At 59.4% G+C, this 14,451-nt stretch overlaps 3 protein-coding genes across 3 annotated transcripts; 1 reads left to right on the forward strand and 2 right to left on the reverse strand.

Moving 5' to 3' along the window:
• Positions 1–61: 61 nt before the first annotated feature.
• SDRG_03888 (hypothetical protein) lies at positions 62–737 on the forward strand (the record flags this gene model as incomplete). The annotated part of the gene is made up of 2 exons (XM_008609532.1): positions 62–82; positions 198–737. The coding sequence occupies 2 exons, from the start codon at positions 62–64 to the stop codon at positions 735–737; spliced, it is 561 nt and encodes a 186-aa protein (XP_008607754.1).
• Positions 738–917: 180 nt separating this feature from the next.
• On the reverse strand, positions 918–7,434 carry SDRG_03889 (hypothetical protein; the record flags this gene model as incomplete). The annotated part of the gene is made up of 28 exons (XM_008609533.1): positions 918–1,836; positions 1,887–3,105; positions 3,169–3,318; positions 3,365–3,643; positions 3,692–3,805; positions 3,858–3,968; positions 4,021–4,233; positions 4,284–4,373; positions 4,425–4,523; positions 4,572–4,715; positions 4,770–4,892; positions 4,937–5,047; positions 5,092–5,193; positions 5,240–5,344; positions 5,391–5,492; positions 5,538–5,639; positions 5,691–5,792; positions 5,850–5,951; positions 6,001–6,102; positions 6,150–6,251; positions 6,301–6,401; positions 6,479–6,545; positions 6,592–6,660; positions 6,702–6,803; positions 6,852–6,953; positions 7,010–7,108; positions 7,156–7,260; positions 7,303–7,434. The coding sequence occupies 28 exons, from the start codon at positions 7,432–7,434 to the stop codon at positions 986–988; spliced, it is 5,100 nt and encodes a 1,699-aa protein (XP_008607755.1). The 3' UTR covers positions 918–985.
• Positions 7,435–7,992: 558 nt separating this feature from the next.
• On the reverse strand, positions 7,993–12,757 carry SDRG_03890 (hypothetical protein). Its single transcript, XM_008609534.1, has 14 exons — positions 12,656–12,757; positions 12,189–12,608; positions 11,988–12,140; positions 11,777–11,940; positions 11,388–11,727; positions 11,172–11,336; positions 11,032–11,128; positions 10,944–10,981; positions 10,116–10,897; positions 9,906–10,073; positions 9,583–9,859; positions 8,993–9,540; positions 8,361–8,943; positions 7,993–8,310 (listed from the first exon to the last, which is right to left on the reverse strand). Exons 1-14 carry the CDS (start codon positions 12,734–12,736, stop codon positions 8,065–8,067), a joined length of 4,062 nt encoding a protein of 1,353 aa, XP_008607756.1. The 5' UTR covers positions 12,737–12,757; the 3' UTR covers positions 7,993–8,064.
• Positions 12,758–14,451: the final 1,694 nt, after the last annotated feature.

The following is a 14,451-nucleotide window of genomic DNA, read 5'->3' on the forward strand; positions in this document are numbered from 1 at the left end:
GATGCGGAGCCCAAGCATCCCACGGGTTGTGACGCCAGCTGGCGCGTGCCAGCTGCTAAAGATGGCACATGCCACATTCAGCGTATCCATATCCGGAAGCACGTCGTGCGGCACCTGCCACAAATAATTCGGCACAAGCACCTTTAGATGTGGCATATGCCACCTATGCATATCCGGATTTTCGGATAGTCTGCCAGAAAGGCAGCGATGGCCAAGCCGACCGCGCAGCAATCGTTGCGTTTGTCAAGGCGAAGCGCCGGACGGTGCTGACGCTGGAGGAGAAGCTCGACATCTTGCGACTGCACGTGGGCTTGCGCGAGGAAGGCGTGGTCGACGTCACCGGCAAGATCGCGCAGTGGCTCGGGCGCAGCGACGCCACCGTCAAGGCCGTGCTGCGCGAGTCCAAGACGACCGGAACGCTCACGGTCGCGCTCCCGCCTTCCAACAAGACCAACCACGCGTCGCGCGTGCCGAGCACACCAGCGGTCCGCGCCTTGGTCAAGAACTTCCTACGCGACCGCGACGGCCTCCGCACCGTGTGCAAGGACATCGTCGAGCTCCTCCTTGCCAAAGGCAAAGCCAGCATCAAGCGCGTCAGTGCGACCGAATACGAGACGAAGGACTACAACGCGTGTCTCCGCGCCGTCCACGGCTTTTTGACCCGGGAAGGCTTCAAGTACACGGGGCTGGGTAGCAAAGGGTCGTACGGAGCGAATGACGACGACGCGTCCGACTAAACCGTGTAGTAGATAGAGTCACAGGATGCGTGTCTGTCGCTCTAGCCAGCGTCGATTTGCAGAGAGACCCTAAGCCCTTGCATCTTCGTATCACGGCGACGGTGCAGGACTGGCTTCCGTTTGACAGCACCCCAAGACGCTTCGACTCGGCCCTAGAGGCTGCAGTACACCCGACCTAGCTCGGTTGGCACACGCGTGGCCAACTAGCACACGAGCCAAAGTGCAGCATTGAGTTATACCATCAGAATCTAGTCGGTCTTTGCGTCGAGTCGGTCCATGAGCCGGTTCAAGGTGGCTTGCATCGCGGCCATTTGCTCCACAAGGGCGGCATTCTGGGCTTGCGCGGCTTCGGCCTGGCGCTTCATCTGCAACTCGATCCGCGCCACGTTTGACGCGACGTCCGAGTCGGTGACCGTGCTGCCTCTCGTGCCCAGCGACTTGGCCGTAAAGAGCGCTGGCTCCTTTGGCGGCGGCTTGCTGAACAGCTCGGTGAAGATCGCCCAGCGCTGCGACTGCTCTTTGAACGCGGCGACTTGCGTGGCTTGGATCTCGGTGGCCTGCGTCTGGAGGTCGCCGAGCGTGAGTTCCTCGTCGGCCTTGTGCTGGAAGGCGTCAACCGCCTTGCCAAACTGGGCGCGGATCGTCGTAATACCGCGCTCGATCGCGCTGTTGAGCGAGAGACCGTGCACGACGCGATAGAAGAAATCGTCCGACTCGCTAAGGCTCGTGAGCGCCAGCTGGAACGCGAGGCACTCGGCTTCGACCGCGCGCTGCACGTCCTTGATGCGCGACGGCATGTCCTTGAGCTCGGGCGGCCGCTGCTCCAAGACGGTCCGGAAGCGCAGCGAGACGTTGGCTTTGGTCGCGCCGATGCGCTCGGCTTCGTTGCCGAGAATCGCGGTCGGCGCAAAGTGGTTGGCGTGTCGAATGGCTTCGAGAAGCGTCTCGATCTCGCCTTCGATGACGCTCTCGAGGCTCTGGAGCTGCTGCTTCCACTCGTGCACCGTTTCTTCGAGCTCCTTGATGACGCGCGCGTCGTCGTCGTCGAGCGCACACTCGGCTTTGAGCATCTTGTCGGCAAACGCCGGGTTCAAAATACCTACCATAGTACCGTCAACCTCATCGTTTGCAAAGAAAAAGACACTGCACCGTCGCGGTGCTTGGGCTGTTTGGCGCTCGTGAGCTTCCGCAGCAATGGCAACCGCTCCATGTCGCTGTCACCTGCGTCCGTGTAGCCGGGTCGGTTGAGGTACATGAGCTTCAAGCGTTCGCGTGACCCAAGCGTGAGCTCCATGCGCAGAATCGAGTCGGCAAAACTCCACACCGCCTCGGTTTTCGAGCGCTCGAGGCCGCGGTCGACCGTCTTGTTCATGATCGCAAGCAGCACGTTCATGAGCATGACGACCGAGACAGTGGCGTGGAAGATGAGCAGCACCATCGTAAACGTCTCAATGAACGGCTCGTCGAGGTCGTCGAGTGAGTCGCGAATGTCATATTGACCGAGCATGACAAAGTACGTGCGCGTGAATGACATCCACAAGTTGTCGTAGCCCGCGTCGACCTTGGTGTGGAGCAGCTGGTAGAAGACGCACGTGAGGCCGATCTGGAAGACAGCGTAGAACATGAAAAAGTTGGCCACGTCCACGAGGAGCCCGGCCATCATCGGGAGGAGGTAGCCCGCGGTTTGAAAGACTGCAAAGTACTGCAGCGAGAGGATCCAGAGCGAGAGCGTCAGCGTCGAGCCGAGCGCGAGGAGCCCGTCGTTCGATAGAAGCGGCAAGATGCCGAGGGACGCGGGGATGTAGACGCAGAGGATGCTAAAGTACGTGCCGAGTTGCCAAATATTGACAAACGACTCGAAGTACTTCCAGCCAATGTGAAACATCCGCGCTTCCTTGCGTTGCTTGGGCGTCTTCTCGGCCGAGCTCTCGCCGCGGTACTCTTTGAACTCGAGCAACGTGAAGTACAAGGTCGAGAGGCCGAGAGATGAAAACACGAGAAAGTTGGAGAGGTGCCCCGGAAGATGGGGAAACACGAGCCACAGCAGCAAGGCGGTGGTGCCGAGCGAGCTCAGCACGACGCCTGCGGCAATGCCCCACTTGACCATCTTCTTGAGCGACGCAAGCGGCGGCACTATCGGCGACGGCCAGCCGTGTTCGAGGCCCTTCGCCAAGTTCCAGAGCGTGCCGGGGCGAAGCGCTTGGACGCCGAGGAGACCGTTGGCGACGAGCACCATCATGATGACCCAGAGCGTCATCTCGGCCGACTGCGTCGTCGGCTTTGGGTCGAGCGTCACGGAGAGCGTCATCGAGATGACGAGCACCGAGTGCATGAGCAGCTCTTCGATAAAGAGGCGCTGGGCGAAAAACTACAAAAAACGGTGAAAAGTGCATGAAAAATGTTGAAAAAACATGAAAAAGGGCAGGTGTACCTCCCACTTGAGCGCCAGGATGCGCTGCATGACGACGTGTTCGAGGAGCTTCTTGGCTTCGTACACGCGCTCGTTGTTGTCGGACGTGTAGTTGACGAGCGTGTACAGCGGGCTGTGCTGAATGAGTTCACTTCCGTACACTTGATCGAGCTAGATGCAAAATGTCATGCACAAATATGGTCCCCATGGTTCGCACCTTGGTGAAGCCCAGTGTGTGGCGGTCGGGCTCGATGCAGTCGTCGAGCAAGATGCGCCCGAGGGCCGGGTCGGCGTGCACGACGCGCTTGAACAAGCTCTCGTCAAACGGTTCGTTGGTCCGGCGCGCGTACAGCGTCGACTTGAGCTTGTCGACGTAAACGGACGAGTTGGCGCGATAAAAGATCTCCTTCTCAATCATGTCCTTGCACTCGAGCAGCGCCGCGTCATACGACGTCTCGAGCTGCGCGTCGAGCCACGCCAGCACCGTAAATTTGATCTACAACCAACCACATGTAACCCTAACCCTCCTGACCATGTCGCATACGTGGTTGTCAGTGAAGATGACGTCCATATCGGCAAGGTTTGAGAGGAGGACTTGGACCACGTTGGCATGGCCGGCCATGGCCGCAAAGACAAGCGCCGTCTTGCCGTTGATCGACTAGGTACATCAATATAAAGAATACAATATTGTACACATTTTGGCGGCGTACCGTCGAGGGGTCCCACTGCGGATTGTCGATCTCGGCGCCTTCCCGGAGCAGCGCCACGACAAGGTCGACAAGGCCTCTCTCCGCCGCCAGAATCAGAATCGTTTTGCCGTCCTAGTCATTCGAATGCAATAGTTCAATATGGCCAATCGTGCCGGTCACGTACGGCGTCGACTTCCTCGAGCATGTGTTTGAAGCGGGGGAGGTTGTCGATGCAGTCATGGATGCGGTCAAAGCGGAGGTATGAGTGTAGCGGGTACTGGTCGCGCTGGCGCTGCTCGGCCGTGAGCAGTTCCTGGATGAGCGCTTGCGACGCGAGTTCGCGCTCGTCCGACGACTCTGTCGTCCGATGAAACTCGCGCGACTTGCTCTTGACGCTCTATCGCGTAAAATGTTATACACCGCGTTATAATCCACATCGAAATGTACGTGGTACATGACGGCGCCGGCGGCCAAAAGCAGCTGGACGCACCCGACACGCAAATTATCGATCGCCAGATCGAGTGCCGTCTTGCCATCCTAGTCCTTTGTGTTATAACACTGTTTCAAGTGTTGCCGTGAAAGTACTACCTTGTCGAGCTGGTCGATGTCCACGCTATTGTACGCCAGAATCTTGGCAACGAGGCGCTCTTGGCCGTCGGTCGACGCACGGTGGAGCACCGAGAAGCCCTACGCGAAGCGTGAGAAGCGTCGCTCAACAGGTGACAGATAGCGAACCAGGTACGTCTTGTTGATGTCGCCAAACGAGTCTTCGAGGAGGTACTGCTCGACGAGCGGCCATTTCTTGTTCCAAGCGATTTGCGCGAGGTTGACAGCGTGGCCCTTGCACTCGCCCTTGCACACGGTGCTGCGCTTGCGCTCCTACATCCAGGTACAGAATGCTCCTACCATAGCTCGACCATAGCCAAAACGTACGTTGAGCGAGCTGCCCATATGTAACAAGGTCGCAATGATCGACGCGATCTCGTCGTTGAGCGACGGATCGGTCTCGGCGCAGTGCAAGTTGCGCGCTAAGAAATCCGCGGCCGTCATGCCTTCCTACCTCCCATTCATGAGCCCAAGCAATAGTAACAACTGTCTACGTGGTTTTTCTGGTTGACGTCCAATACCGAGGCGTCGGCTGCATCAAAGAACGCCCGAATGAGCTGCAAGTTGCCCTTCTCGCAGCAGAGCATCAAGGCCGAGACACCGACCTAGTGGCATCGCAACGCTGCTTCCCAAGCTCAACTTTGTGTACCGTGCTCGTCGCGTTGATGTTGACGTCGCCGTGCGTGATGAGCTTGACGACAATGTCATGGTGACCGTTTTGGCAGGCGAGCATGAGCCCCGTAAACCCGCTCTAGCGTCTCGTGAAATGACCATACGATCAGGAGAACATGTCGTACGTGGTTGGTGTGGTTGAACTCGACCTGCGTGTCGCGCGCGAGGAGCTCATCCACGATCGCCGTGCAGCCAAACGAACACGCGAGCATGAAGCCAGTCCAGCCATCCTACATGACAAACTGACGTGGATGATCTGAGGATACTATTGTGTACATTGTCCTTGGCGTTGACGTCAATGTCAGCCACGCGCAGGAGACTCAAGACCACGTGGAGGTGTCCGTGGTGGCACGCGTGCTGAAACGCCGTCTCGCCGTTCTACATCATTCGAGGGATCCGTCGAGACGGCAAGTGACGACGTACGGCGTTGGGAACGTTGGCATCGACTTGGTCGTGCTCGAGGAGGAGGTCCACGATCGGCGCATGGCCGTTGCTCGACGCATATAGCAAGCAGTGCCAACCCGTCTACGAGAGATATTCGCGTCATTTTCGTTGAATTTGGGACATTTTTCCGACTTCGTCTTGGAGATTATACTCGAAGTCCGGGTGCGTCAAGAGCAGCTTGACCATGTCGTAGTGGCCGTTCTTGCACGCAAACATGCACGCCGTGCCACTGGACTAGACGCCCACGATTATTCGATCCCGTTCTATAGTCCAATCAACGAATATATATACCTGGTTCATGTGGTTGACGTCCACGTGTGGGTGCAAGAGGAGTTGGGCCACGATCGCCGTCTCGCCTTGGCTGCACGCATACATGAGGCACGTCATGCCATTCTAGGATTAGGGTTTGCATCGCCAAAAAGAACCGAACGCGAAGGAGCACCTTGTTGGTGCAGTTGACGTCAATGTGCGGGTGCTGGAGAAGCGCCGTGACGGCCGGCACGTCAGCGTACTGACACGCCCGAAGGAGGGCCGTGACGCCATTCTATGCGGCGACCGTCAACGATCCCAGGGAAGGACGATCGCACGTACGTTGGCGTATTGGTTGACAGCCAGCGTCGGCTGCGTCGCGAGCAGCGCAATGACCTCGATGCGGCTTTCGCTCACCGCCCACAGGAGCGCGTTCCACCCATTCTACGCGCGCCCTTGAGTACACGAAGCGAGACATTGCTTGCGGTCGCACGCGATCGACTTGGTTCATGTCCAACTTCGGGTGCCCGAGGAGCTGCGTGACGACGCCCAGATGGCCGTTCTTGCACGCCCGCATGAACGCTGTCCGGCCTTCTATCCACCGCCATGAAGGTGCTTGCCTTCAAGGCACCATACCGTGTTGGGCTGGTTGACATCGATCTTCGGGTGACTCAACAGCAGCGCGACGAGGCCATCGACACCGAGGCTCGCTGCGTACATCAAACCCGAGCAGCCATCCTATTCACATAGTGCGTTTGCACCATGCCATCATGTAATGGCGTACGTTGTCGGTGATGCGCTGTCGACTTGTGAACGACCGGCTCTTGCGGTCCGGCGATTCTTGGCGCACGTTCTACATACGCTCAGACCTATAAGAACACCAGATGCGTCTACCAAATGCGTCTTGTTGACGTCGATCGCGCTGTGGGAAATGAGCTCGGCGACCACGTCCGTGTGGCCTTCCATGCACGCGGTGAGAAAGCCGTCGCTGCCAAACTAGTCGCAACAACGACTTAGAGACCAAGTCGCCGCGGACGCTTGCACCTCGTTGGCAACGGCCACGTTGACGTCAGGATGGCGCACGAGCCGCGCGACGATCGGCGCATGGCCATAGTGACACGCAATGCTCAGGCCCGTCCAGCCCACCTACGTTCGATCGATGAGTCCACGGCGAGCGCTACGCCTTGCAGCAAATCGCGTACGTGGTTCTCAAAGTTGACGTTGATCGGTCGCATGAGGAGGAGGTTTACAACGTCCAAATGCCCCTTGGCGCACGCGAGGAGGAGGCCGTTCGAGCCATCCTACAGGGGTGCATGAGGGTACCGTCCGCCGCAAGTCGTGGAGCAACCGAAGCCACGTCGTGGAGGAGCGAGTCAAAGACGGGAAAGGCCATGAGCGCTGCGACGGTGCTCGCCATGCCCTTCTCGCACGCTTGCAGGAAGAGCGTGAGGCCCTACTCGTCGTGGTCAGCATGGGCAGCGTTGGCGGCGCGGACCTCGTCGTTGCGGTCGTGGAGGTTGCCGACGTGACCCTTCTTGAGGAACTCGTTGACCTCCGCCCACTTGTCGTCGGCCGCCATCTCGAGCAGTAGCGCCATCTTGCGCGTGCTCGTGCCACCGAGGAGCATGCTGACGCGAAGTTGGTTGCCAAAGAATGACACCCAAATCGGATCCGCGTTTTTATTTTCGGCATCTCGGCTGCTAAATGCGGCACGTGAAATTCACCGCGACGCCACGCGTGCAAGACTGGACACTGGTCGCGCAACCCAACATCTCGGCACAAGTAGACTGATGTCTCTGGATTCAAGGATACGTTTGCGCGTGGATAGCATCTTCTGGATAGATCGGAATCGTAACACATCGCAACAACCCGCCAAATGGGAGAAGCCAACGTCCCCACACAAACTCTACCCTCCTACCCATCGAGGATGTTAACGACGTAGTCGGTCATGGCAAGCAAGCGTCGGTACTCGGTGTATAGAGTGCCTAGAATTCCTAGAGCGCCGGCTGGCGCCAACAAGACGCGCGCGCTTGCGGCGAAATTAAATTCGGCGTATGCCGAATATCACCGTCTCGGCTACTTTCGGCGCAAAGGACTGCAAATGGCGACGACGGTCGCTCGAACTAAGCTTAGTTAGTACATTGTACGGAACTGCACTAACTAAGAAGACACCCTTCTTGTCGCATCCACGGAGTGAAAGCAAATCGCCAATCAAATGCAGTGTTTTTTCATACAGCGTTTTCTCGAGCGTCTAAGCTTAGGCTGCTGTTTCCTCGACAAGCGGCGCTTCTTCATGCATCGGCGCCGCGTCGTCGCTTGTTGTCGTGTCCCAGACAACCACTTGCGGGCAGAGCGTCGCAATGTCGGCGACCGACGGCAAAAACCACGCTTCGTCTTGGCACACGGCGTACACGACGTGCACCATGTTGCGCAGCTGTTCGATGAGCGCTTCGTTGGCGTCGCTTCCGTTGGTTGCAAGCTGGACAGCGCAGACCGCCAAGACCTACCCTCGATATTAGTGTCGTCATGGTTCATAAGTTGGCGACAAGCTACCTCTTGCCAGGCCGTCGCAAAGTCGACGGCGGCATCGGCGACCCACTCGTCGAGGTGATGTAAAAAGAGCAGCACGAGCATGTCCATGATGGCCACGGTCGCCGGCGACGTCAGAGGCGCTTCCAACGCAAACGACAGCAGCACGTGGCTGGCGTCATCGAGCGCGTCGTCGTTCACGCGGTGTGGCACGTCGACGCCCGTGAGCGGCATGACACCGAACCGCAGCAGTGCGAGCCAGGACGACGGCGCGAGCGTAGCGTCCGGCACCTCGAGCATCGCCTTGCGCAAGGCCGACAGCGTCTGCAGCCGCAGTGGTTCGGACGACAGCGTCGATGGGTGCGTCAGCAGCGCGCACATGGCCCCGAGAACCGAGAGCACGTCAGTGTCGGGCAGGCCATGGCGGCGCGCGAGGCCGTACAAGCTCGCTTCAAACACCAAGAGCGACTCGAGCACGGCAATGGCCGCCGGCGCGTCGACGTGGATGCTGGCCGCGTGCGCGACAAGCGTCAGCAGCGGCATCAGCGTCGGGTGGGCGCTTGCGACGTCGGCAGCGACACTCGCATCGAGCGTCGTCACACACAGCCTACTCCCATCGCTCATACAACCTGCCATGACCAAAGGGGGTGTTGTACGTAGCGTAATCGTCCATGTCGGGGACGTTGCTGCAGCGCAACAAGACACGGAGCCACGACTGCCACACGTCCGGCGTCGACAGTGGCATGGTCAGGACGCTGCTTAGCACCGGGCGTGCGACGACGCTGAGGAGGTCCATGTCGAGCGACTCGAGTACGCCGAGCGCAAACGAGAGGTCGGACGCGACAACGCCCGCGAGGAGCGTCTCGAGGAGGAAGACCGCGGCTTCGTACCCCATGGACTGCACCACGAGGTTGCCTCGGATGAACGGGTCGAGCGCATGGACGACCGCGTCGACGTGCGTGATGACGCGCGGGTGACTCGCTGCGATGACGCGCATTGCGATTTGCTCGAGAAAGATGGCGCCGCCCGGGCTCAGCACCGCGGGCGACGCTTTCGCCTTGGCCGGCGGCAGCACGACGCGCTCGATCGCCGTGCACGCCGCCTCCAAGAACGCATCCAACACGGGCAAGGACGCCATGCGGTCGTAAAAATCGAGCGCGATCGGGCACTGGCGGTAGTACTCGTCGATCCACGGCTGAGTCACCTACACAAGCGTACAGCAGCATATTCGTAGACGGTCGACTACCATAGGCAACACGTCCGTCTCGTCGGTCGTGGGCGGGAAGAAGAGGTCGTCGATCTCCACTTGGCGCGCCGAGACGAGCAGCAGCGACGACGCCACGTGGGCCGGCGACGACGGCGCCGAGAGCGGCTCGAGCGCAAAGAATCGAGAGACGCTCGTGAAGAAGCCGGACGGTGGCGCCGACGTTGACCGACCGGCGTGCTTGGCGGCCTTGCGCTTGGCCGCAGCCCGAGTCGTCTCGAGATACGCGGCGCGCGATTCTGTCGAGAGCCCCGACCGCCTACACCAACGTCTCAACCCGCTTCGTTTGCATAGTATGCGAGTACCGGTCTTGCAGGAAAGATGTCGGCAAGAGATGGTACTCGCGCAGCCGAGCCAAGGCTGAGAGGAACCACGTCCACGCCGAAGAGTCAAACGACATGTGGCACGACTGCCACAGCTGCAGCAGCCCCAGCGTCGCGCTCGACGCCACTGGGTCGTTGCAAAACGTATACCTAAACACTTTCAGGTCGGAGTAAAGCGAGAAGCGGACGTACACCACGGCCTCGAGCGCTTCGTCGTCCGGGGTCTCGCACAGCGTCGAGTACTCGCCGAGACGCGTGACGACCGCCATGAGCACCGACGGTGCGTGCAGCGAGGCAGCTGTCTCGGCCATCGCCACGAGATGCGTGAGCGCGTCGGGGATCGAAGCCCCGTCCAGACTCGCCATCAATGGCAGCACAAACTCGTGCGCGACAAAGTCCAACACATGCGCGTCGTACTCGGGCGTGTGGACATACGACTGGAGCGTTCGATCGCCGTCGCTGCGCTGGAGGTCGGCCCAGCGCTCGGACGTGACCTCGTCCGCATCGTCGCACGTGCGCAGTGGCCGCGTGCGGATCGCGTGGTAGATGGACGTCAAGTACTCTTCCGGGAGCGGACTCGCACCGTCCAGGCCGTAGTTGAGGTTGTTTTTGAGAAAGTCGGCCAGTGACATTTTGCGGTCGTCACGAATGTTGGTGTTGTGGAGGTCGGTCTGCAGCATGATGATCGAGAACGAGAGAAGGTACGGGACGTCAACGGACGTGCCAAAGAGCGTCCGCTCCTTGCACTGCGCAAACGCTTGCTTGGAGAAGCACTCGAGGATGCGGTCGATCTGCTGCGCTTCGCCCGGCAGCCGAAACGACGAGAGAAACATGCGCAGCGCGTCGACAAGGTACACGTCATCAAAGTCAAACGCGGCCACGTACGCCGGCAACAGCTCTTGGTGGAACTCGATCGTGTCGGTCAAGGCGCCGCCCGCCTTGCCCATCGTCCCGAGGTACTGACCCACGCAGTTCTACGACAAGGGTTTGATAGTCTTTCATGCCAAAGTTGGTGTCTACCTTGTCGAGGCCCGGCGGCAGCGACCGTAGCAAGCGTGCTAGAGGCTGTGCGTTAGTACAAGTGGAGGAGCGAGAGAGAGTAGGGTACCGAGGGACGACGCGTCGGTTGGCGACGGCAAAAAGCCGTGGGCCTCAAGCAGGCTAATGCCGGTGAGGGGCTTGGCGTTGAAGGCAGCGATGGCTTCCTACACGCAACTTTTAAACCGCTGCATTCGGAGGCGACGGGACCTGGAATCGCTTCTTGCGCTCCCGCCGGGCGAGAACGTTCTCGGACGCTTCGACGGCCGGCCCGACAATCAGGTCGAATTCGGTTCGCGTGCGCATGTGCAGCACGTGCAGGAGGTTCCAAAAGCCCTGGAGCGCGACGTCGGCCATTTCGGGCTCGTCGACCATCTACACCACATCCAGTGGATGATACTGTGTATCCAAGATCAGTCCGTGTACATCGACAAAGTCGTTGGCGTCCGAGATGGGCACGGACGGCTTGACGAGCGACGTGAGCGTCGAGAGGAGCAGTTCGAGCACGTTGGAGCGGTCACTGTCGCAATCGTATTGGACAAACACATCGATGACGAACGACGCGTCAGCGAGGAAGTCCACGAGGCACTGTAGCAGCTCGAGGCGCCACTCGAGCGCCAAGCGGCGGTCGACAATGCCGGGGATGAGGCCCATGAGCATCACTTCCCACTGGAGCTTGAGGACGGGGCGGAGGTAGCACCACACGAGCCGCAGGACCGTGAGACATGCCAGAGGGACGTCAATGCTGCCCGACGACGGCGACGATCTATGGACGAGGCTTCTTACATACGGACAAGGAGGAAGCATCGGCGAACCCGAGGCGAAGCCAGTTGAGAATTGCACCGCAGAGCTCGTCTTGGGCGTAGGAGAGCAAGGCCGGGACGTCTCGCAAGTGGTTGCCGAGCTTGAGGAGGATGCTTTGGAGCAGCTGCAGCGACAGCAACAGCTCGCGCTCGGAGCTCTTGGACGTGGGCTGAATCTACGAGATAGATGGTTGGCTCTGTACGAGATACGCCGATTGCGTACCTTTTGGCAGAGAAAGCCGAGCACCTTGACCGCGCATGGTAGGCCAAACGACCGCGACGGCGCTTGCGGCAACATTGTTGGGTCAAAGATGATGTGCATCATGCGCTGGAGGCTGTCGGTCGCGACGCCGCGGATGACGCCCGAGATGCGCGTCTAACCCGTGGAATGAGCTGATAAAGCTTCACGTAGCGCGGTACGTACGTCTTTGGAGCGCGCGATCGCGAACAGCGCTTCGACGACATGCCAGATCGTGTCGTCCGTGAGCGTCGCCGCGGCCCGGCACTGCAAGACCATGTCGAGCACGCGCACGACGGTCAGGAGCACATACTGGTCGCTGTTGGGCTCCGTCTCCTGGAAGCGACACTGCGTGACCGCGTCGAGGACGTCGGCGAGCGCATGCTGCATCGGGATCCCATGCAAGGTTGCATTCTCGTCGTACACATGCAAGATCGAGCAGACCGCCTCCATGGCCGAGCGTGTGAGCGGCCCTGTCGTGTTCTCATTGCGGATGATGTCGAGGAACGGGCGAAGCACGGTTTGTGGCTCAAAGTCGTGCGGGTCGGTCCATTGCTGCACTTGCGCTCGGAGGCTCGCGAGCGCGGTCACTTGGCCCGACTTGACCTGCACGCAGCTAGCTTAGCATAGGTCTTATGCAGACGCCATGGTACCTTGAGGAACTTGTAGTGGCGGCGGAAGACATGGACGAGCGTCTGGATCCCGCTCAAGGTCGCACACCGGAGCGCTTCCATCGTCTTCGCCCGATATGACGCCAATGCGATCTGCGACACCACGCTGAGCATACAAACACCAAGCTTCATATTTTAAAAACACACCACCTACGCAGCGCACGCCGATTGGCTATTGCGCTTCTTGCTGCGATTTCATTGGGCACACAGAGCATTACGACAAGGAGCTGCGATTTCGGTGGTCTATCAGCACGCAAGTATCGGCGAGGTAGGGCGCAGAGTCGGGTCGACTTCCATCGTGGCTGTTGAGGTTCATGCGATCACGTCATTCTAAGGCATTGAAGACTTATTATTATTGTCCTCGATGCAGTGCCAAACTTACTCTTTAGCCGACGCCAGCGGTAGACGCCGCGTAGGAGTGGTGGGTTTAGCCATGCAGTCTTTGGGACCAGCTCCCTCTGAGGCAATTCGCCAGTAGTGCGGGAGTGTTGAATTTACTGGCGCGCCGCATAGAAAAAGAGAGGGAAAAAATCCTGGATCCTATTTTATCATCATTTTATTCCAGCGCCAGCGCCACGGGCTCTCCCCGGATTACGCAATCGTGGTAGCTTGATTACGTCATATCACTGGCTCCAGTAGTGTGCTTGTCCAATCAGAACGGGGCCGGATAAGCAACAACGCTGCCGGAAAAGCCAGATGCGCCGGCTCTGATTGGACAAAATGAAGGATTTTTACAAGGCCCGTCAAGGCCGCTCACAAGGCCACTCACAAGGCCACTCACAAGGCCACCAGGTATCGGTCCGCAATGGGCCGTGCTCGTGCACCCAAGAAGCTATCTCCCGCCCGGTACCGTGCACCCGTCCAAGAAGGAGCGTCGGATGCGCCTCGTCTACCCGAATGACCAGGACGTGTGCTTGGAGTGCCGCAACCCCGCACTACTTTGCGACTAAGCTCAACCCGGCCAAGTACAAGTACGTCGCCAGCTATCTCTCGACTTGCGCCAATGGCATGCCTAGGAACACAATCCACAGACAAGGCGACAACACGCCACAAGTGCAGCTTCCGCAAGCGCAAGCGACTAGTGGGGACGACGCGTCGCAAGTGCAGCAGCCGCAAGCGCAAGCGACTACTCAAGCAGACGCGCCCGGCGCGATACCGTCGTACGTCTTACTCTCACTTTCGATGCACTATCTCTTACGTGCTATGTGTAGAATGGTCGAGGATGCGCTCGTAGAAGGAGCGAGAGGGCACCCTGCCGTCTTCGTACGGTCCGCGCCCTAAAGATCCTCTCGACGCAGCAAGTGGCCATCGTGGAAGTACACGCTGCCCGATGCGTCCTTGAGCCTTGGCTCGGTTCCAGACCCCGGCGCCTTTCTCTTTGGCGGCTGCGACGTCCACGTCTGGTGCCCGTTCACTTCCTACTCGCATCTCATCGACGTTGCCAATCGTGCCCGGCGTGCGGCAGCAAGTACCAACTCCGTAGCATTGCATAAACAATCCATTCATGTCATACAATTGTGCCAACTTCAGCGTCGCGCCGCCTGGAAACACCACAGTTGCCTACGCCGCAAGCTGATGCTGCGGAGTTACCGACGCAGAGTCGGCAACGGCGCGCAATGAGCAAATGGGTTACGTGTTGCTATGTGAGAGCGTGCTAGCGGACGGCGCTAGGACGATGCGGACATTCCGCCTCCATGTAGCATGAAGCGCCTCTGGCGGCGACGGCATGGGTGGCTGGCGCTGCGCCGACCGCGCGGCCTGGTGCGCCGCGACGCAAT

The sequence above is a fragment of the Saprolegnia diclina genome, assembly GCF_000281045.1.
Source record: "Saprolegnia diclina VS20 unplaced genomic scaffold supercont1.9, whole genome shotgun sequence".
In the NCBI taxonomy this organism is placed as follows: Eukaryota; Oomycota; class Saprolegniomycetes; order Saprolegniales; family Saprolegniaceae; genus Saprolegnia; species Saprolegnia diclina.

What these genes read in the sequence shown, in the direction of transcription:
- SDRG_03890 (XM_008609534.1), bottom strand. Translation starts at nt 12,736, where the DNA reads ATGGAAGCGCTCCGGTGTGCGACCTTGAGCGGGATCCAGACGCTCGTC. An exon ending in CTCAACTGGCTTCGCCTCGG is followed by an intron (nt 11,728 to 11,776) that starts GTTCGCCGATGC and finishes CCTCGTCCATAG; the next exon opens with ATCGTCGCCGTCGTCGGGCA. An exon ending in GACATGGACGATTACGCTAC is followed by an intron (nt 8,944 to 8,992) that starts GTACAACACCCC and finishes CGATGGGAGTAG; the next exon opens with GCTGTGTGTGACGACGCTCG.